The 22,348-nt window shown below is 39.1% G+C and overlaps 1 protein-coding gene across 2 annotated transcripts in view; it reads right to left on the bottom strand.

Annotated features, from left to right (window-relative positions):
- Positions 1 to 22,348, bottom strand: part of LOC133542984 (src substrate protein p85-like) — a 54,299-nt gene that overhangs the window by 14,437 nt on the left and 17,514 nt on the right. The window contains exons 6-12 of one of the 2 annotated variants that reach the window (XM_061887300.1): positions 21,813 to 21,867; positions 20,115 to 20,225; positions 19,292 to 19,402; positions 12,274 to 12,384; positions 7,588 to 7,698; positions 5,442 to 5,497; positions 457 to 526 (exon numbers count right to left, since the gene is read on the bottom strand). In XM_061887300.1, the coding sequence (XP_061743284.1) occupies positions 457 to 526; positions 5,442 to 5,497; positions 7,588 to 7,698; positions 12,274 to 12,384; positions 19,292 to 19,402; positions 20,115 to 20,225; positions 21,813 to 21,867 (625 nt within the window). The remainder of the gene's footprint in view (positions 1 to 456; positions 527 to 5,441; positions 5,498 to 7,587; positions 7,699 to 12,273; positions 12,385 to 19,291; positions 19,403 to 20,114; positions 20,226 to 21,812; positions 21,868 to 22,348) is intronic. The other variant, XM_061887301.1, reaches the window with a different exon arrangement.

Here is a 22,348-nt window from a genome sequence, read left to right as displayed (position 1 = left end):
TGTTAATATACCAGGCACCTTCTCAGTTGGTTATTTATGAGTCATATAACGTATACTTATTCCACCTTTTGTTCACTATTCTTTATTTTAAATTACCTTTCAAATGTCTATTCTTGGTGTTGGGTTTTATCAAATAAATCTCCCCCAAAAATGCGACTTATATATATATTTTTTCTTCTTTATCATGCATTTTCGGCGGGTGCGACTTATACTCTGGAGCGACTTTTACTCCGAAAAATATGGTAGGCCTTGTTTTTCGTCTGGCACAGTGTATCATTCCAACTGATACACTAGTGCGTGTGTGTGAGAATCCTTGGTACTTTAACTTAAGATTCAAATCAGGACAATTAAATGCAGATGACCGAAGTGCTGTCTGTTTTAAGGCAGTGTGCAGTGGAAAATCTGAAATCTTGGAGGCTTTGAAGTTGTCACAAAATACACAGTGGGGGTGCTTACCAGCCTCCACGGGCCTAGTTTTCTGGTAAGATGGTTTGGGCTTCTCAACATCCTCAAACGTGCCTGCGCTCTGTCAGGAGACATGAAACGGTTATGGACAAACATCAAATCAAATCAAACTTTACTTATATACCACCTTCCATGCACAGGCAAGTGGTAAACACAAAGTCAGGGCTCTAATTGAACCACGGCAACTGCCGCCACCGCCTATGTCATTTGCTGTCATGCCTTAAAAAATTTACCAACATCGACGGCAAGAACATGACGTGACCGCCCTTGGTTCTTTACTTGTTTATGGACGAGGGATGTAACCGTAAACAGTATGATGATAATTTGCGATAAAAGTCCAGATGGTTAGCAACACCGTCTAATGTTTTGATTACCGTAAAACTGTCATCTATTAATGCATTTTAGGCAACACGAAGTCAGGCGCATGCGCACCAGCATCGTTTGGCTTAATAATCATGGCGGCCTAACGACACAGAATTTACTCCAGATATTTCCCCCTCAGAGTAATCAGAGCCAAGCGGTTGGTTTAATGACACACTAAAAGTAAACAGCGCAGTATAAAACTATTTGATGTTGCTTTCATTTTCTCAATACAGCGTTCATCAGCTGCTGTGACAGAGTTAACGAGGTGGGGAAACATGCAGAAGGTGATGTGTCATGAACATTGTCCCAAATTGTTTATAAAAATCTTTACTTTGTTTACTTCTCTTTATTTTGGTTGGCCAAACTGTTGTACTGATAGGGGACTTTGGAAAAAAATACAACTTGTTTATTTGACTTTATCTTCATTAACCAAACTGCTTTGTGTTTTATTTTGATATCAAAAAGTATACATGTTTTTTTACATTGCTTGTTTGTTTTTTATGTCCCAAAAGTATTACTTCAAAAACCATGCATGGTTTTTGAAGTAGCACATAGCACGTGTGTAGTTGTGTGTAGTTAATTTTTATGACATATTTTTGCTCAAACTCTTAATGGATTTGTCCCGATACAGCATCTCCATGTACATAAAAATGTACTGTGGAGTGCCATCTCAGAGTTGGGGAGGAGACCCTGGCCCAAGTGGAGGAGTTCAAGTAACTCGGACTCTTGTTCACGAGTGACGGAAGAGTGGATCGTGAGATCGACAGGCGGATCGGTGCGGCGTCTTCAGTAATGCGGACGCTGTATCGATCCGTTGTGGTGAAGAAGGAGCTGTGCTGGAAGGCAAAGCTCTCAATTTACCGGTCGATCTATGTTCCCATCCTCACCCATGGTCATGAGCTTTGGGTTATGACCGAAAGGACCAGATCACGGGTACAAGCGGCCGAAATGAGTTTCCTCCACCGGGTGGCAGGGCTCTACCTTGGAGATAGGGTGAGAAGCTCTGTCATCCGGGAGGAGCTCAAAGTAAAGCCGCTGCTCCTCCACATGGAGAGGAGTCAGATGAGGTGGTTCGGGCATCTGGTCAGGATGCCACCCCAACGCCTCCCTAGGGAGATATTTCAGACACATCCGACGGGTAGGAGGCCACAGGGAAGACCCAGGACACGTTGGGAAGCCTATTTCTCCCGGCTGGCCTGGGAACGCCTTGGGATCCCCTGGGAGGAGCTGGACGAAGTGGCTGGGGAGAGGGAAGTCTGGGCTTTCCTGCTTAGGCTGCTGCCCCCGCGACACAACCTCGGATAAGCGGAAGAAGATGGATGGATGGATGGATTCTAGATAAATAAAAAATTTAAAGACTCCCTCTTTCAAAACTTAAAAATTGAGATAAAGGCATCATGTAATGACAAAAAGCTGACAAGTTGACATTATTAAAGAATAAAAAATAAATAACATGTGTCTTTAGATACTGTATATGGATAACTATAGTGTTTAAATTAGACATTACAAATGACATGATGGTATTACATTCACACCCCAACACTGCTTTACCTAACAATCAGTAATCATGACTTCAATATTGATAACAATAATCTTATATATTACTTTGGCCATAATTGGCAGCCCTAGATCTCATACATGAACACTTTTTATCTATATGGACAAAAAGTAAAAATTCGTGCCTGGACTTTGCTCCGAAGATTTCCCCTCGGAGTAAATGGAGCCATGCGCTTGGTTTAACATTATTTCCCCTCGCTTCCCGCCGTGCGTTTAAGAGCGCACTGCTGTGTTTAGATGGAGACAGGTGTGGACAATATAAGTATACAGCGAAGGAGAAAACTTTTGATGTTGCTTTTATTTTGTCAATACAGCGTTCATCAGCTGCTGTGACTGAGAGTTAATGACGTGAGAAAACATGCAGCAGGTGATGTGTCGTAAATGTTGTTACAACTTGTTTATAAAGTTTGTTTTTACTTTGTTTACTAGTCTGTTCACTCCTCCTTTATTTATCTGCAAACTGTATCAGTGTTCAAATAACATCAATACCAGCCTTAATGTTTTGTCATCTCATCGAATTGAACGCAGGCTATGAAGATTGTGTATTCGATGTGAGGAGTGTCACTCTTTATTTTGGTTGGCCAAACTGTTGTACTGATACGAGGCATTGAAGAAGAACAAAGCATGTTTATTCGACTTTATCTTCATTCGCCAAACTGCTGTGTGTTTTATTTTGAAAAGTAAAGACCGGTTGTTTTTTTTACATTACTTGTGTTAGTTTTCATGTCATGTATTACATCAAAAACTATTCATGTGACATAACACGTTGTTAATGTGTTATTGTGTGTAGTTAATTCCTATACAACAAATTTCTGCTCAAACTCTTAATGGATTTGTCCCGATACATCATCTACATGTACATATAAATGTACATAACTTAAATAAATAATAAAAAAACCTCCCTCTATCAAAATGTAAAAATTGAGATAAAGGCATCGTGGAATGACAACAAGCTGACAAATTGGTATTATTAAAGAATAACAAAAAGTAATATTTGTCTTTGGATATATGTATAACGTTTATCTATAGTCTTTTTTATTAGACATTACAAATGACATGATGGTATTAAGTTCACACTCCAACACTGCTTTACCTAACAATCAGTAATCATGATTTCAATATTGATAACAATAATCTTAATTATTACTTTGGCCATAATTGGCAGCTCTAGATCTCAGGCATGATATATATATGTATATATACACATGCATATTTTAACTTGGCCCGGCCAGAGGTGTATAAAATCAAGCACTTAGGCATGGAGACTGTTTCTACAAACATTTGTGAAAGAATGGGCCGCTCTCAGGAGCTCAGTGATTTCCAGCGTGGAACTGTCATAGACTGCAACAAATCCAGTCGTGAAATTTCCTTGCTCCTATACATTCTAAAGTCAACTGTCGGCTTTATTATAAGAAAATGGAAGAGTTTGGGAAGAACAGCAACTCAGCCACAAAGTGGTAGGCCATGTAAACTGACCGAGAGGGGTCAGCAGAGGCATAGCGCAGAGTGGGCCAACTTTCTACAGAGTCAGTTGCTACAGAGCTCCAAACTTCATGTGACCTTCCAATTAGCCCACGTACAGTACACAGAGAGCTTCATGGAATGGGTTTCCACGCAGCTGCATCCAAACCATACATCACCAAGTCTAATGCAAAGCGTCGGATGCTGTGGTGTAAAGCACTAGACTCTAGAGCAGTGGAGAGGCGTTCTCTGGAGTGATGAATCACGCTTTTCCATCTGGCAATCTGATGAACAAGTCTGGGTTTGGAGGTTGCCAGGAGAACAGTACATTTCAGACTGCATTGTGCCAAGTGTGACATTTGGTGGAGGAGAAATTATGGTGTGGGGTTGTTTTTAAGGAGTTGGGTTTGGCCCCTTAGTTCCAGTGAAAGGAACTTTGGATGCTCCAGGATACCAAAACATTTTGGACCATTCCATACTCCCGACCTTCTGGGAACATTTTGGAGCGGACCCCTTCCTCTTCCAACTTGACTGTACAGCAGTGCACAAAGCAAGGTCCATAAAGACATGGATGACAAAGTAGGGTGTGGATGAACTTGACTGGCCTGCACAGAGTCCTGACTTGAACCAGTTACAACACCATTGGGATGAATCAGAACAAAGACAGAGCCAGGCCTTCTTGACCAACATCAGAGTGTGACCTCACCAATGCGCTTTTGGTAGAATGGTCGAAAATTCCTACAAACATACTACAGTTGAAGCTGTAATAACTGCAAAAGGTGGACCAACATCATGTTGAACCCTATGGGTTAGGAATCGGATGGCACTTTAAGTTCATATGTGAATCAAAGCAGGTGGCAAAATACTTTTGGCAATATAGTGTAAATGCATGCATGCATGCTTGCCTTCGAGCCCCTGCCTCGAAAGAAAATATTGTTTGCCTTGGTGCCTAAAATATGAGCACTTTAAGGCAACAGTTGCCTTGACCTTAAAAAGTTAAATTTGAGGCTTGCAAAGTGCTGGACAAAGCAAAACAATAATAGAAGAGAAGAAAACTTTCACACACGCAAAGCAAAAAACAAAACATGGCGTGGCACTGAGGTTTTGAGGAAATACGCCACCATTGAGGTGTCCACACTGGAGAATAACTAAAATTAATGCCATTAAAAAAATAAAGTATAAAACATATGTAAAAAAATAAATATAAATAATAAAAACAGAGAATAATAGTACAAATATTAATGATTAAGACAGAAAAACACAATGAAAAAATAAAAAACAAACGTCAGTAAAAACACTGATTAAAAAGGTGTGTCTTAAGCCTTTTTTCCCCCCCAACGCTCTCTGGTAGCCTGTTCTAAAGGTGGGGGCCATAGTGGCTAATTGCCGCCTTACCGTGGGTCTTTGTTCTGGTATTTGGTAAAGATAAAAGCCCAATGCGAGAGCACCGATCCGTCAAGTTTGATACGGTAAAAGCAAAAGGCCATTAAAATATTTGAAAACTAATAATAGAACTTTAAAATCGACCCTGAAGCGGATGGGGAGCCAATGCATCAACTTTAAAACTACACTGCAAAGATGCAAACATAACGTACCTTATCCATCCGGTCATTCTGAACACCAAATTTCCCTCCAAACCCCTTGGAGTAATCTAGGGGGATTAGGGAAGAAGAGAATTAATTAGTACAAGTATTTTTAGAACAACCACAGTCAGTATCCAAACTCAAAAAACAACAACATTCCATTAGATTTTGCCCTTAAAGGATTGTATTTAGTAAATATATTCTATAAATCAAATAATTAGGAATTAGATGTTGTTTAGTTCAGATAAAGCAGACTGTGGTTGAATGACTTCCCAAAACAAAAAAAAAGCTGTTGATCAGAAAATGGGCTGTTGGCCTCATGCAAACCTGTAGAAAGGAGTAGCATAAAAATGCACACAACAGAAAGACAATCATTTAAGCCTGTATGGTGTCAAGCAGCCATCTTGCCTCGTTATCAGAAATAATTAGACATGGTCACAGTGGGAGGCCGACGAAAAACAAAAAGCAGGTTTCATGCATCAGTGCTAAAACATTTTTTTTACTCTTTATATAATTCTGATGATGGTCATCATATAAAGGCTTGTATCCTAGTATATTTATTTTTCTACATAACGGAGGAAATGCAAACTGTTCGTATTGTGTTGATATTGCTGTAAGTCTCGAAAGTGTTAGAAGTTCCTGCCACAGATGAGTCCCATTGACCTAATGCTTCAACATTTGAAATAAACAAAATCTAAAAACGATGGTCTTATGCTGCCCAGGTTCTTACTAGACTGACAAAAGAGGACCAAACATGTTAAATCAGCACCTACAGAGGCACTACTAAGTCACATTCCAAGTTCTCTGTAAAACCAGCATGCGCTATAGAAATAAGGATGCATACTAAAATGAACTTACAAATTAACTTTCGAATTTCTCTTAGCTTACAATAATAAGGTATGGTAATAAGGTTTCAACAAGTGAAATGTAAGTCTTTTGAAGACTTTTTTTAAGACTCGTAATAAATTCTGACCGGACTGCACAGCCTTAGATCGTTTTGTAGTTATGAAAAGCGCCCAATTTTGTTTTGAATATGTCACGTTTGTCATTGGCAGTTTAGTTATGTTTTGTTTTTTCCCCTGTTTGTCTTTATTTCCTGGCAGCGCTCTTTTGATTGTTTCCTGCTTTTCTCCCTGAATGGTGTTCCTCCTCAGCTGCGGCTGATTGGCACCTGACCACACCTGGTGTCAATCAGCCGGCTGCTATTTAAAACTGCATTGCCCTTTAGTCAGTGCTGGAGTATTGTTGCTGTCATTGTAGCTCTAAGCCACTATCTGTAAACTGTATTCTGAATCCTGTAGCTGTTTGCAGCTTGCTGTCTTTTTGTTCCTCGTTTCCTGTTTCCAGTTTGCCCGTTCCTGGTTTGCCTTAATTTTTTTAACATTAAATTATGTTTTCCTGCACCAAGCCTGCCGTCTCTGCATCTTGGGGTTCGTCACCAACACATTGTGACAGAATAAGCATCAAAAAAATATATTTTCAAGTCATTTTACTATCATAGACATTTCATGAGATGTTGACTGAATGTAGGACATTTTAAGGCCTTAAGTTCTAATTGGATTCTAAATAGATTTTAGACTTTTTAAAATGTTTGTTGACCCCACATATACTGTGTGGTTGTGGTAAAGTACCTTGCAAAAGAAAACAGAGCGATTTAGAGGGTACACTGGATTGAATAGTGACTGCCACCACGACCCAAACCACCTTTTTCAAGTCTACTTTTTTTTTTCAATCAACCGAACAACACTTTCTTTTGCAACGCAGTCAAATAATTAACTTTGAAGACATAATGGACAGGTCTTATTGGTGATATGCGTATACATTTGTAGACTTTTTTTTTTTTTAGCTTGTGCTAGGCAACTTGACATTCTGTAACTTTCTGGCTTTGGCAAGCCTCTAAAAACAATGCTGTCTGCATCTGTGCTAGTTGAGGTTGAACAAAAAACGGGATGCAGCCCAGCAGTGGAAGGTATAAAAAGGGAGCAGGTATTTCAAGGCATGGCCATTCTGATGAAGAGGAGGCATAGGGGATCAATAAGTACTGTAAGAGTGGGTATGAAGTTGAAATGTATTTTGCAAAAGACGGGGATGGCAATGACCATGTAAAGGGTTCTGAAATGGGAAAGAAGATTCTGTGTGTTTAGGAAAGGAATAGTGCCTTTTTGGGACTCATGCTTGGCCAGGCTCTCCTTGTACTCATAGCCCAGAGCACACTGGTCCTGCTTCTCCATCTCTACCCCATACTGCCCTCCAAACCCACGCTTATAGTCTGTAACATAACACACACACAAATATACCAACACCACACAAGACAGATGTACAACGGCACTTGTCACATGCAGTATTGATTGAAACACAGTCAGTGGTTAAAAATGTAGTGGTAATTTAATGTTTATGGCAACAATCAGTCTATGTAAACAAACACGGAAAAAAACATTGTCGTTCTACATGAAAAATATTTGTTTAATCTTGTCTCAAAACCTGCATGTACTCCCAAATGTATAATTTAATCTTAAATTATTTCTTCCTATGATAAAGTCAGTACAAAGTGTGCAAAAGTAATAGATTGGATCACCGCAGAATCACAATTCAGTATTCGCAACCCTGCACAGTTCTGATCAATAGGTTTTTTTTGTTATTTGTGCAAAAAAAGTGTGCTTTTGCTCTCCAAAAATGTTATGTCCATAATAATCAATAAATATGTTACCCTTTCAGCACATAATACAGCACAAAATACTTGTTTTGAGTGGCTGAGCACCTTTGTTTGCACCTTCACCTTATTTCAAGTGCAAATCCACAGGAAAGAAGCACAAGACGTACAGGATGTGGCACTTTCACAACAAACTGCAGTGTTGATGCGCTTAACTAAATTGTGTTGTTCCTTGTGACAATGACAATAAATTGAATTGAATTGAAATGGTGGTTCTTGATAGAAGTTGCCATGATTTTTATTCTTGTATTTATTTTTTTAGAAAGCTATGGTTTTATTGACCTACGATGCCACGCAAGCTTTCTGCACATTTGTAGAATTTTGGCAAAAAACCTGAGCGGCAGAAAAAGGTAATGACCTTAAAGGAGAAGGCAAGAACTTTTGGATGTGTCAAAGAAAGAAAAAACATCTGTAACGCATAGGGTCGTAACGGTACGTGTATTTGTATTTAACCGTTTCGGTACGGGGGTTTCACTTCGGTACCGGGGTGTACCGGACGAGTTTCTAAGCTAAAGTCTTACCAAACTGTACTGCCTCTGTCTCAGCACCCAACACTGTCCCACCCACACAACCATCTGATTGGTTACATATACAGCGGTAACAACCAATCAGCAGTGCGGATTCAGAGCGGTAACAGCCAATCAGCAGTGCCTATTCAGAGCGCATGTCGTAAATGCTTCAGCGTCGAGCAGATAGGTGTTTAGCAGGTGAGCGTAAGGCATCGTACTCTCCCCAAATGATAATAAACACCTCCCAGTCAACTACTAGTAACATCACTATGAGCCCGTTGACCTTCTAGAAACTTAAACTGCAGCTCAGCTCGCTCACAGTTCTGGCCTCAAGTGAAGGCAAATTAGCTTTTAGCGTAACGTTAGGTCATGTTGCAGTGTGTGTATGTGTGTGTGTGTGTGTGTGTGTGTGTGTGTGTGTGTGTGTGTGTTTTACGGACAAAAACGTTTTGAATGGCAGGGTCCCTGCTATCACATGTTGATAAAAATATAACATTTACAGAAAAAAAATCAACTACAGGCTTCCCAAATGCTGTGATAAATTAGGCATGATGAGTTGACTTGGAACTGTTTAATGTTGCACTTTTTATATGTAGAAGAAAAGATTTGTCGATTTATCTAATCCGAGCAACAATTTTAGGCAGTTTAATGTTGATTAACGTGGGCAGAATTATTATAGTGTTCCCAATGTAAAAAGGATAAATCCATTGTTTACAAATTTGGTAAATTAATAACCAAAAAATTAATATTTTGTTTTCTTACTGTACCGAAAATTAACCGAACCGTGACCTCTAAACCAAGGTTGTACCGAACTGAAATTTTTGTGTACCGTTATCCCCCTAGTAACAGTCAATGATGGAGTGAATGAGAGCACAGTACAATACATGATAAAAAACAAGGAAATCTGAAGCACTGTAATAGCAAGTTTTTCCAGTTAGTCTTCATTATTCATACTTTTGAGCAACTTTAGTGGACAGTAGCTATACATTTTGCAATTTTAAAAGTGTGTGGTACATCCATCCATTATTTTTTCTACGGCTTGTACCATTCGGGGTCGCAGGGGGTGCTGGAACCTATCTCAGCTGCATTCGGGCGGAAGCCAGGGCACACCCTGCATAAGTTGCCACCTCATTGCAGGGGCCAACACAGTTAGATAGACAACATTCACACTCACATTCACACACTAGGGACATATTAAACCTAAAACCCTAAACCTGCATTGTGTTTCTATGCATATATTTTGTTAGCTTCCTTCGTCACCAACAAACATCCATCCATCCATTTTCGACCACTTGTCCCGTTCGGGGTCGCTGGAGCCTATCTCAGCTGCATTCGGGCTGAAGGCGGGGTACACCCTGGACAAGTCGCCACCTCATCGCAGGGCCAACACATATAGACAGACAACATTCACACTCTAGGGCCAATTTAGTGTTGCCAATCAACCTATCTTCAGGTGCATGTCTTTGGAGGTGGGAGGAAGCCGGAGTACCTGGAGGGAATCCACACAGTCACGGGGAGAACATGCAAACTCCACACAGAAAGACCTCGAGCGCAGGATCGAACTCAGACCTTCGTATTGTGAAGCAGACACACTAACCCCTTTTCCACTGTGCTGCCCCACCAACAAACAATTGTACAAACCCCGTTTCCATATGAGTTGGGAAATTGTGTTAGATGTAAATATAAACAGAATACAATGATTTGCAAATCCTTTTAAACCCATATTCAGTTGAATATGGTACAAAGACAACATATTTGATTGTTTCCAAATAATCATTAACTTTAGAATATGATGCCAGCAACACGTGACAAAGAAGTTGGGAAAGGTGGCAATAAATACTGATAAAGTTGAGGAATGCTCATCCAATACTTATTTGGAACATCCCACAGGTGTGCAGGCTAATTGGGAACAGGTGGGTGCCATGATTGGGTATAAAAACAGCTTCCCAAAAAATGCTCAGTCTTTCACAAGAAAGGATGGGGTGAGGTACACCCCTTTGTCCACAACTGCGTGAGCAAATAGTCAAACAGTTTAAGAACAATGTTTCTCGAAGTGCAATTGCAAGAAATTTAGGGATTTCAACATCTACGGTCCATAATATCATCAAAAGGTTCAGAGAATCTGGAGAAATCACTCCACGTAAGCGGCATAGCCGGAAACCAACATTGGAAGTCCGTGACCTTCGATCCCTTAAACGGCACTGTATCAAAAACCGACATCAATTTCTAAAGGATATCAACACATGGGCTCAGGAACACTTCAGAAAACCATTGTCAATAAATACAGTTCGTCGCTACAACTGTAAGTGCAAGTTACAGCTCTACTATGCAAAGCGAAAGCCATTCATCAACAACATCCAGAAACGCCACCGGCTTCTCTGGGCCCGAGCTCATCTAAGATGGATTGATACAAAGTGGAAAAGTGTTCTGTGGTCTGAAGAATCCATATTTCAATTTGTTTTTGGAAATATTCGACGTTGTGTCATCCGGACCAAAGGGGAAACGAACCATCCAGACTGTTATCGACGCAAAGTTCAAAAGCCAGCATCTGTGATGGTATGGGGGTGCATTAGTGCCCAACACATGGGTAACTTACACATCTGTGAAGGCTCCATTAATGCTGAAAGGTACATACAGGTTTTGAAACAACATATGCTAAGCACCGTCTTTTTCATGGACGCCCCTGCTTATTTCAGCAAGAAAAGGCCAAGCCACATTCAGCACGTGTTACAACAACGTGGCTTCGTAAAAAAAGACTGCGGGTACTTTAATGGCCCGCCTGCAGTCCAGACCTGTCTCCCATGGAAAATGTGTGGCACATTATGAAGTGTAAAATACGACAGCGGAGACTCCGGACTGTTGAACGACTGAAGCTCTACATAAAACAAGAATGGGAAATAATTCCACTTTCAAAACTTCAACAATTAGTTTCCTCTGTTCCCAAACGTTTATTGAGTGTTGTTAAAAGAAAAGGTGATGTAACACAGTAGTGAACATGCCCTTTCCCAACTACTTTGGCACGTGTTGCAGCCATGAAATTCTAAGTTGATTATTATTTGCAAAGAAAAATGAAGTTTATGAGTTTGAACATCAAATATCTTGTCTTTGTAGTGCATTGAACTGAATATGGTTTTTAAAAATTTGCAAATCATTGTATTCCGTTTATATTTACATGTGTAGAGACGTTGCCAGATTGCAAATGAAACCCTCCGTACCTCACTCTTTTCTAATGTATCAAAATGTATATTTTCAAAACGAATACCGTTAAATACATCTTAAAAATAAGCATTGCCACTATATTATTCCCCAGTCACGGTCGAAAATAAACTTCATAAACAATATATTGATTCGTTGGTTACAACATTAGGTACATCTGCAAACTCTCAGATCGATACAAAGCAGCATAAAAAAAGCGTATGATTTTATGCTTATGTTTTGACACTTTGACATTGTATAACATGAGTATCCAACATTATAAAAACCTTTATAATTCAGTAGAATATTTTTATCAGTGATTTTATGTTTATCACCATCATGAACATGATTAAGTAAAGATGAGTTCAAGGAAATCTTGTTGTATTACAGTCAATCATGTAAAGAATGTTATATCAGACAAATGTAGTACCTTTCTGGGATTCATGGAGCTGTAGTTTCTCCTGGTGGTCCCATCCCAAGGCAGATTTATCTTGCCTGTCTGTCTGCACGCCGAATTTGCCACCAAAACCTTTGACGTAGTCTGTAGGAACACATTACAGAAAGGTTTGGTCACTGAACTACCTTTTAGAATGCATTCCTTCTCTTTCTCTCGTCAACAAATTGTCCTGTTTCACAGGACAATTTGCTGCAATATATATATATACACATATAAATATACACACACACACACACACATATATATATATATATATATATATATACACAAGCACACACACACACATATATATATATATATGTATGTGTATATATATATATATACACACATATACATACACACACATATATATATATATATATATATATTTTTTTTTTTTTTTTCTTCTTTTTTTCTGTCTGGCACTCATTGAGGGTGGACACTCCCCTTTCCTCTCCTGCTTGCTTCTTTGTTGCCTCTTTTTGCACTGCTCTCCAAATCTAAACATCGAAACTATTTAACTTGCCTCAACAAAATTGACAAGATCTTGGGTTTGGGGGAGCCTGCTGTCGTGACGAAGCGGTTGTTGCTGGACATACGACGGACTCTTTTCTGTCGAGGACCTGAAGATATCTACCTATTCGGAATTATGACAACAGGAGATCTGCTGATTGGAGTAACCATTTCTCTGGTTTGTCGACAAATTGGAAGTTGCTGGCAATCTTCAAAGTACCCCAAAGCTGCCACAATTGATTGGAGGATGCGGGAAGAACTGTGGATCACATCGGACTATCTACCCCGCAGTTTTTGAGGACCAGTCATAGACAATTTTGAGTAAAAATCAAATTTTATTTTCACCCGCATACAAAACATTCTAGCTTGGATTGTTTCCCTGGCTTCGAAACTCTCCCGAAGGACAGTGCAACGAAGACACAACGAATTCCCTTCTTGTCTCTCATGGACACACACCTGTTGTTGTTGACTTTGGACTAGCAACTGCACAATACATCAAGCCCGCAGAGCAGAGACACACTACAGGCTTACACACACACATCCACAAAAATACACGCCACACATACATAACCCCCCCACCCCCAACCAAACGCCCCTGATGCAAATCCCATAGGAGTGATGAATGGATGGTCAGCGCCTGAGAGCTGTGGCCAACCATCATGACCCCGAACTTCCTTCCCTCGGTTGCTAGATATCTCAAGATGTATGTTGTAATATGCATATATGCTTTGCTATGGAGGGTTTTTTTTTCCCACTCCAGACTGGGCCCCCTTAGGATCCCAGTCTAGATTGTATTATTTCATTCATCCTTCCCCAGCGTTTACCTTTTTCCCATCTTTTACGGGGCGCCTTGTGGCGACCCATCAGCGTTCCTGTTCTGTAACCCTGTACACTGTTTGTTTTTGTCTAATCTTGGACGGGTTTGTGCTGAAAACAAAGTTTCATTTTACTTGTGCAATGACAATAAAGACCTATCTATCTATCTACACATATACCGTATATGCGCACACACGCACACGCACACACACGTACACACACGTAAACATACAGTACAGGCCAAAAGTTTGGACACATCTTCTCATTCAATGTGTTTTCTTTATTTTCATGACTATTGTAAATTGTCACTGACGGCAACAAAACTATAAATTAACACATATGGAGTTACTAAATAAAAAAAGGTGAAATAACTGAAAACACGTTTTGTATTCTAGTTTCTTCAAAATAGCCACCCTTTGCTCTGACATCGTGGTGCGTTTTTTAAGTTACATATGGTGCTGTATGTTTATTATGAATGTGCCTGTCACATTACATATATACTTATTGCGTGTGTATGAAATGTTGCAGGTGTTTATAAAGGTTTTATAGAGCGCTTTATAAGCGGAAAAGAGGGAGTCTCATAGGCTCCATTGTAAGCAGACGTTTACTAGATCTGATTGGCAGAGCAGGCTGTTGTAAGTGGTTGTGTTTTCCTAAAATGTCTACCAAATTAGAATTTCAAGCCCTATGATATTGCCTAAGAGGTTCACCATCACAAAAAAAGGTGGAACTCCTGGATGCCATGCTAAAGTAACTTGCAATTAGCCTAAGTAAGCATTACTGTATCCATCTTCCGAGGAGGAGGAAGAAGAAAAGGATAACTAAGAATAATTAAGAAAAACGGCAACAGTCGTTTAACATGACTGTAAAGAGGATGTTAAGTTGCTGCAATAAAGCCATTCATTCATTTACCGTCATCAGTACGGCACAGCTACATCCTCAACATTCACCGATGGATACCCATACATAATTTACGTTAAGATTACATAGGCTAAAAGTGTAGAAAATGTTTAAGAAGATAGTTTAGTTCAGTTTCAGTTTATTTCGAACGTGCAAACGATACAATGTAATGCATCACATATTTCCAGTTGTTTCGTTACAGGGCGCCCGAAAAGGAGAACGAAGAAGCAGAGAATACTTAATCCTACCACTTTTTATATCATAACAATTTTATCCTTGTTCTCTGTTTGTGAACAGTGAATAAATAAATAATGAATAAAAAATTCACCATAGTAAGTGAACAGAAAAAAAAAGGTTCACGATCATCATCATAATTGTTTTTCTTTGTACTATGTGAACACTTGTAGTTTGAACAGTCTCTTAAACTGAATCATATTGGTGCTTGGTTTGATTTATTTTCGTTAATCAATTCCATAGTTTAATTCCATATATGGACGGCTATGCTAAAGTTTTTAAGTGTTGTACGTGCCTAAAAAATGGTTTAAATTACATTTTCCTCTAAGGTTATATTTATTTTCTCTTGTTGAGAATAATTGTTCTAAATTCTTGGGTAGCAGGTTATAGTTTGCATTGTACATAATTTTAGCTGCTTGCAAATCTTTGAATTTCAATATTTGTGATTCAATAAATAAAGGGTTTTTATGTTCTCTATATCCAACATTATGTATTATTCTGATTGATCTTTTTTGTAACACCGTTACATGAAACGCACATTTGTAGTTGTTTCCCCGTATTTCTGCACAATAAGTCAGGTATGGTAAGACTAGCGAGCAGTAGAGAATATGAAGTGGTTTTTAGTCCAGAAAATATTTTGCTTTATTCATTAATGACATGTTTCTTTTTACTTTATGTTGTATAATTTTCACATGAGGTTCCCATTCCAATCTATTATTACAACCAAAAATGTGTTTTCTTTTACCCTTTCAATGTCTATTCGTATTTCTGTTTGACTTTCCCTTCTACTGTTACCAAATATTATTTTAGTTTTACTGAGATTCATAAGATAGTCTCTTTTGTCAAACCATCTTTTTAATTTGATAATTTCTTCTGTTATTATTTGTATTAGCGTCAGTGTATTCTCTTCTGAACAAAATGCAAATGTATCTTCTGCAATTAATACTAATTTTAAGTCCTTCGTAACTTTACAAATGTAGTCTATATACAGATTGAACAAGTTTGGTCCAAGTATTGATCCCTGAGGTACACCACAAAATATTTTCATCTCTGTAGAAGTGTGTTCGCCTAGCTTCACGTGTTGCTTCCTGTTGGTTAAGTAGCTTCTTACCCAGTTCAAGACCAACCATCTGATTCCATATATGTATAATTTAATGATGCTATGATTAATTGTGTCAAATGCTTTTGTTAAAATCCATAAACACTGCAGCAGTACATTTTTTTCTATCTATTGCATTGGTGATCTCTTCCGTTATTTTGATTAATGCCATTGATGTCGAGATGTTGGCGCTGTGTCTGTATTGGTTGTCTGAGTGTTTCATTTGTTTTAATACATTTTTCCAATCAGTTATTAAACAGTTTTTCAATAATTAAAAAAAAATTACAGTACAGAAACAGGTCTGTTGTTTGTAAACTGGTGTTTGTCTCCAGTCTTATAACTCGGTACGACTTTTGCGATGTTAATTTTATCTGGGAATTTGCCTGTTTAAAATGATAGGTTGCTAAAATATGTTAAAAAGGTTCCGAAATCTCTTCAGTAACCTTTTTTATTGTTTCCATATCAATTCCGTGACAATCAGTTGAGGTCTTGGATTGAAATTTTTTCTACAATATTGATTATTTCCTCTTTATTCACACCTTCGAGAAACATAAGAGTTGTGATTTCTGTCTGTAGTGTCAGTCAAGTCAACTGACTCGGGATGTGGAATCTTTTCTTCCAGATTTCGTCCAATGTTCACAAAGTACCTTTTGAAGTTTTCAACTACTTTGTTCATATTGTCAATTTTTTACATTTCCATCTAAGAAGTATTTAAGATAGTCCTTCTTGGCACCATTTTTAATAATGCTATTTAGGATGCCCCAAGTTACTCTCATATTGTTTTTGTTTCGGTCCAATAATTGACTGTAATATTCTTTCCTTCGTGTTGGTAGTATGCCAGTTAGCTTGTTCCTATACGTTTTGTACTTGTTTTCTGCCTCTGTATATCTCTGTGTTATAAATGTTCTATATAATATATTCTTCTTGTTGCAAGCATTTATCAGTCCTTCTGTCATCCATGGCTGATTATTTTTCTTTTGCTTCTTACTAAGTTGTTTCAATGGACAGTGTTTGTCATAAAGCATCTCAAAAGTATTAAAAAAAATACCATATGCAGAGACAAGCGGTAGATGGATGGATCATCAACATCATTTTCACTGTATACATTGTCCCAAATTTGTATACTCGTAAGTGTGACAAAGGTTCCTAAAAGTGTGGGGAATGTTTGTATGCAAATGATATAATACATATAATTCCTACTTAGCATGCACTAACTTACCACGAATTGTTCTGGAACTTAACTACTGCGATAATAATTGAGGGAACACTATTTGTAAACTGCAGTTGGCCAAGCAAGCAGTAAAACATTTGTCAGTCTGTCAGACAAGCAGCTACAGGTAGAGCTGATACACTGTGCGGTGCTGCGTTTTTAAGAGTCTAGACATGTCTGGACAGACCACACTGCAATTCATTCTCATATTTTAAACTACATGTTATGTATCCACATATTTTGTATCTACATATTTACCACAACAGAGTAGCTGTTTACTTATGAGAGTAGTGTACAGTGTGTGTGTTTGCAACAATGTCAACGTGTTGGCTGAGTGACGTCAGTGAGTGAGTGGGCGAGTACACAGAGAGAGAGAGAGGAGCGCTCTCAGTAAAGTGATGAATGGGTCCGGTTGAGTCCTGCAAAACTAATACTACAGCAACCAGATTGTCACAAATCGGCGGCCTAGAATTCTGACCCTAAAGCGGATCTTAGCAGACCCAATGCTAGGTAAAGTGAACTGAAGGTAACTTCTCTCCTGCACTACGGTCTGCACCGAAGCGAACAGCAGGACAGGTGTAATAACTACATTATTACCTCTTACTCATAACTCCTTGTGCAGATCAGAATGCTTATCATTTAAATGTTTACCTAAGTTTGAAGCAAAGGTGGTATTACCAACTGCCACACGTCTGACACTGTGATCAGCAGCACCGGAGCACCGCAGGGAACGGTGCTGGCCCCTCTTCTCTTCACCCTGTACACCGCTGACTTCTGCTACAACTCAGAGCTGTGTCACGTCCAGAAGTACGCGGATGACACAGCCATCGTCGGGTGCATCAGGGACGGCAGAGAGTAGGAGTTTCGGAACCTGGTGAGGGACTTTGCTGTCTGGTGCCACACAAACCTCTTGCAGCTCAATCCGTCAAAGACCAAGGAGCTGGTCATTGACTTTGGGAGGTCGAAGCCATGGGTCACAACCTATTGTGATCTAGGGAGTTGAGGTACAGACCGTGGACTCATTCAAGTACCTCGGGGTTTGGGTGGACAAGAAGCTGGACTGGACTGTTAACACAGACCACCTGTACAAGAAAGGACAGAGCAGGCTGTACTTTCTCAAGAGGCTGCGCTCCTTCAACATTTGTAGAAAACTCCTGTGGATGTACTACCAGTCTGTGGTTGCCAGTGTTCTGTTTTACATGGTAGTGTACTGGGGGGGCAGTACATCTAAGAAGGACAGCTCCTGACTGGAGAAACTGATCAGACGGGCCGGTCCTACAATCGGAATGAAACTGGACTCACTGGTGACAGTGCCAGAGAAGAGGACTGTGGACAAACTAGTGAGCATCCTGGATGATGCCAGTCACCCTCTGCATAGCGTTATCAGTAGCCAGAGGAGCCTGTTCAGTGCTAGACTGCTTCATCCCAAGTGGAGGACTAATAGACTCAAAAACTCCTTTGTCCCACACGCTATAAGACTGTACAACTTCTCTCTGGGGAGTGGTGCGGGGGGTACCCAGGATGACAGGGGATGCAAAACAATAACAGTGCAATACGTTTTTCATAACATGGTAACTACCGCCTAGTTTCTCTTGTTATATTCTTATTTTACTGTTATATTTTTATTCCCATTGTTGCTTTTTATTTTTATTCTTATTGTAATATTTCTCTATTTTGTTTCCATTTAAACCTCCATTATTTACTTTTTTAAATTGATCTCAACTCTGTACACTACTGCTGGAATCAATAAAGTACTATGTATCTATCTATCTATCTATTTTGGCAAGGCGTGTTTTAAAGTAACACTTGAAGTCGGCGCTTCCTTGTTTAAAGCGTCACCTTTACCGTTAGTTTTGAAGACCAAATACCTCCACATTGTACTTCATTCAGTTTTTGGCCATTTTTCCCCACCATGTTTTTACTTGTATGCACTTTGTGTGTACGTTTTGACACACTCAAACGTCATGCGCCCCTGCTCTGTAGTCACCGCCACACAGCGGCACTTAGATGAAAGAACGCTACTGGTACTTTTCAAAGGCAGTAGAGTACCGATTTCAAATCAATTAGTATCACGGTACTTTATTAGTACCGGTATACCGAACAACCCTAGATGACAGTCAAAAAACAGCTTCAGTATGCAGCAGGCATTGTTGCTAGTTTACAGGACCGTCCACTGAATGCACACAAACCAGCAGTTTTAAAGTATTACCGGTCACCTTGTTAAGATCTAAGCAACTGACCTTTTTGAGACTCGTGCCTCTCAGTTTTGCCCTGGTACTCGAAGCCCACAGCGCTCTTATCCACTTTGTCAGTCTCCACGCCAAACTTCCCTCCAAAACCCTTGGTATAATCTGAGGATGACCACAGCAAACAAAAGAGCACAACAATGAATAACAAAGTAAAGGTACTCCAGGAAGAGAAAGTGTTTGGCACACACATATTCTAAATCAGAAAACATCAGGTGGATCAGCTGCTAGAGTGGTCTTCTAGAAACTTCATATTCCTGATACAAATGCAGCTTCTGCCATCCTATTCAACACTGCTGTTGTGTACTTGGGTACACCTTGCTTCCATTGGTTTGGAGGATTAAAGATGGAAATGAGCAACTATCCTATGATCTGACTGATTCACTGTCTGTCCAACAGATTGTTAATTAGTGTGCACTGTCTTGACTAATTCAATAAAATAAAGTAATTTTGGCAGACCAGATGAACTTTAATGTTTATCAGAAGTTCATGTGCAGTAGTTTCCTCCAACCATTTTTTACATGTACATTTCAAAACCCTGTGTCATGAAAATAATTTGGCTCAAATTTCCGTTTTCTCTCATCTGGATTGTTTTATTTGAAAGTCAGTCTGTAAAATATTAATTAAGTTGTAGGAAACACTACCAAAAAATGATTTGACACTATAAAGCCATCAAATGTCCGAAGTCATAATTCAAATAGGAAAAAAACAAAAAAAAAGAATGAAAACAAAACTACCTGATAATGCACAGAGCTCTCTTGACTAAATTTGTCTTTCGTGGTTCATTTGAATACAAAGAATTAAATATTCGACCAACCTTTCTGGGACTCGTGTTTTTCAGTTTTGCCTTGGTAATCGAAGCCCACTGCACTCCGGTCGACACGATCAGCCTGAACACCATATTTCCCCCCAAACCCTGTGTTGTAGTCTACAGAGCAAAGCATGGGGGCAAAAGTCAGCCGATAAATGAAGTGGGATAGCAGTTACTATACAACTCTTTGTGTTCTAGTCATGAACAAGCCTATGATGTATATAGTGTACAGTTGCGGTCTGTTTACAGACGCTTATCGTTAACTGTTCTTATTCCAGCATGAAATTTTTATACAATGCATATCTTACAAAACATTTTTTAAAGGACTATGTGCACAAGTTTGAATTACGACAACTCGTTGGAATTTCTTGTCATGAACCCAGCCTCTTCAGAGTCCACAATTGTTCAATAGGGTTGAGGTGAGGGCTTTATAAAAAAGGCCAATACAGAAACACAATTGTCATTGTATCTACTCCAAAACCGGTTTTGATGCATCTGTGTATTTCAGATCATTGTCCTGCTGGAACACCTAATTATTACATCATATCCAGTTGTTGATTTGAGGTAAACTCCTTCATGATTGTATTCACTGCACTACTGGCAGCAAAGTAGCCCCAGAGTGTGATGCTATCATGACCATTTTTGACTGTTAGGATAGGATACCTAATAGTAATTAGTAATACGTTTTTTATATTTAGGTATACGTCCGAAGTGCAATCCTGGGCTCAGGACCTTTCTGTGTGGAGTTTGCATGTTCTCCCCGTGACTGCGTGGGTTCCCTCCGGGTACTCCGGCTTCTTCCCACTTCCAAAGACATGTACCTGTGGATAGGTTGATTGACAACACTAAATTGGCCCTAGTGTGTGAATGTTGTCTGTCTATCTGTGTTGGACCTGCGACTTGTCCAGGGTGGAACCCGCCTTCCGCCCGAATGCAGCTGAGATAGGCTCCAGCACCCCCCGTAACCCCGAAAGGGACAAGCGGTAGAAAATGGATGGATGGTATTTAAATCTGGATGTGAGTATGTTCCAATAAATGAGTTCACCTAAAAATGTGGTATGCCATTCTATTACAAATAAAGCCAGTGTCAGATCTATAGTAAATACCATCGTAAATATCGGAAAAAACAGCTGAAATTTTACTTTTTTTGTCTCATATTTATATTTATGTTAAACCTAACACATTTTCAACTTTTATTTAAAGTTACTTTTATTGAACCAGCAAATGTTTGGTTCATTAAAAAAAGATAAAGGCAACTTTTATTTATATTTAAAAAAAAAAGGGTCATAATTTGCCTAGGGTATGAATAATTTGGGGCTGGACTGAATATCCAATCCAACTACTGCTTGCAAGTTTTTCTTTAAGGTTAAAATAAAACATGAAACAGCTCCGTAGGCTTGGTGATATTGAAAACATACAGTATAAATGTCAAATATGAGATAACACATACTGTGCTTACATTTCCATGTGCCAAAATGATGCCAACATAAAGAACTAGCAGGAAACAATGGTGGCAGAGTTGTAAAAATTGCTTCTTGTAGACTTCTGGTGCAGTTTTAACCAAGCCTAATAAACTCATAAGTACAAATACTTATGCAGAATTACTCAGACAAATGTGACAACGAAAATAAGGAAGGCAGCATGCCCCAAGTTGCTAACTGTAATTTGTTGCCAAAGCTTAGACGAACAACATGTTTACATCACCTTTCTGTGAAGCGTGTTTCTCGGTTTTCCCAGCATACTCAAAGCCGACAGCAGACTACGATGAAAGCAGAAAAGTGATGACAGTAATTACAATAAATACTTCAACTGAAGTATATTCAATTTCATTGAAAATGCATATCAAGATAAAGTGTAGTAATTAAGTCTGGTTGATTTGTATGATTCAAAAATGTACAAGGTTTCCCACACAATCATTTATTTGTGGTGGCCCGCCACGTAAGAATTACGGCCGCCACAAAAAAAAAATAATAATAACAATAAATAAAATAAAATATATATATATATTTTTTTCCCCGGCTTTTGACTCGCTCGACCGCTCATAAAAGCAATGGGACTCTGTCTTTGAATGGAGCTTGTAGTTACATATATAAATATTACATAGATATGTACATGAATATGTACATAAAGTGTTGTAATTATATTCCAACTCCGCGTTCTTCTTGGTCATCGCCGCCGCAAATCACACAGAATTTTATGGCTGCAACACGTACCAAAGTAGTTGGGAAAGGACATGTTCA

Source organism: Nerophis ophidion, linkage group LG25, assembly GCF_033978795.1.
Source record: "Nerophis ophidion isolate RoL-2023_Sa linkage group LG25, RoL_Noph_v1.0, whole genome shotgun sequence".
Taxonomy (NCBI): Eukaryota; Metazoa; Chordata; class Actinopteri; order Syngnathiformes; family Syngnathidae; genus Nerophis; species Nerophis ophidion.
This window is presented reverse-complemented; position numbering and strand designations above follow the sequence as displayed.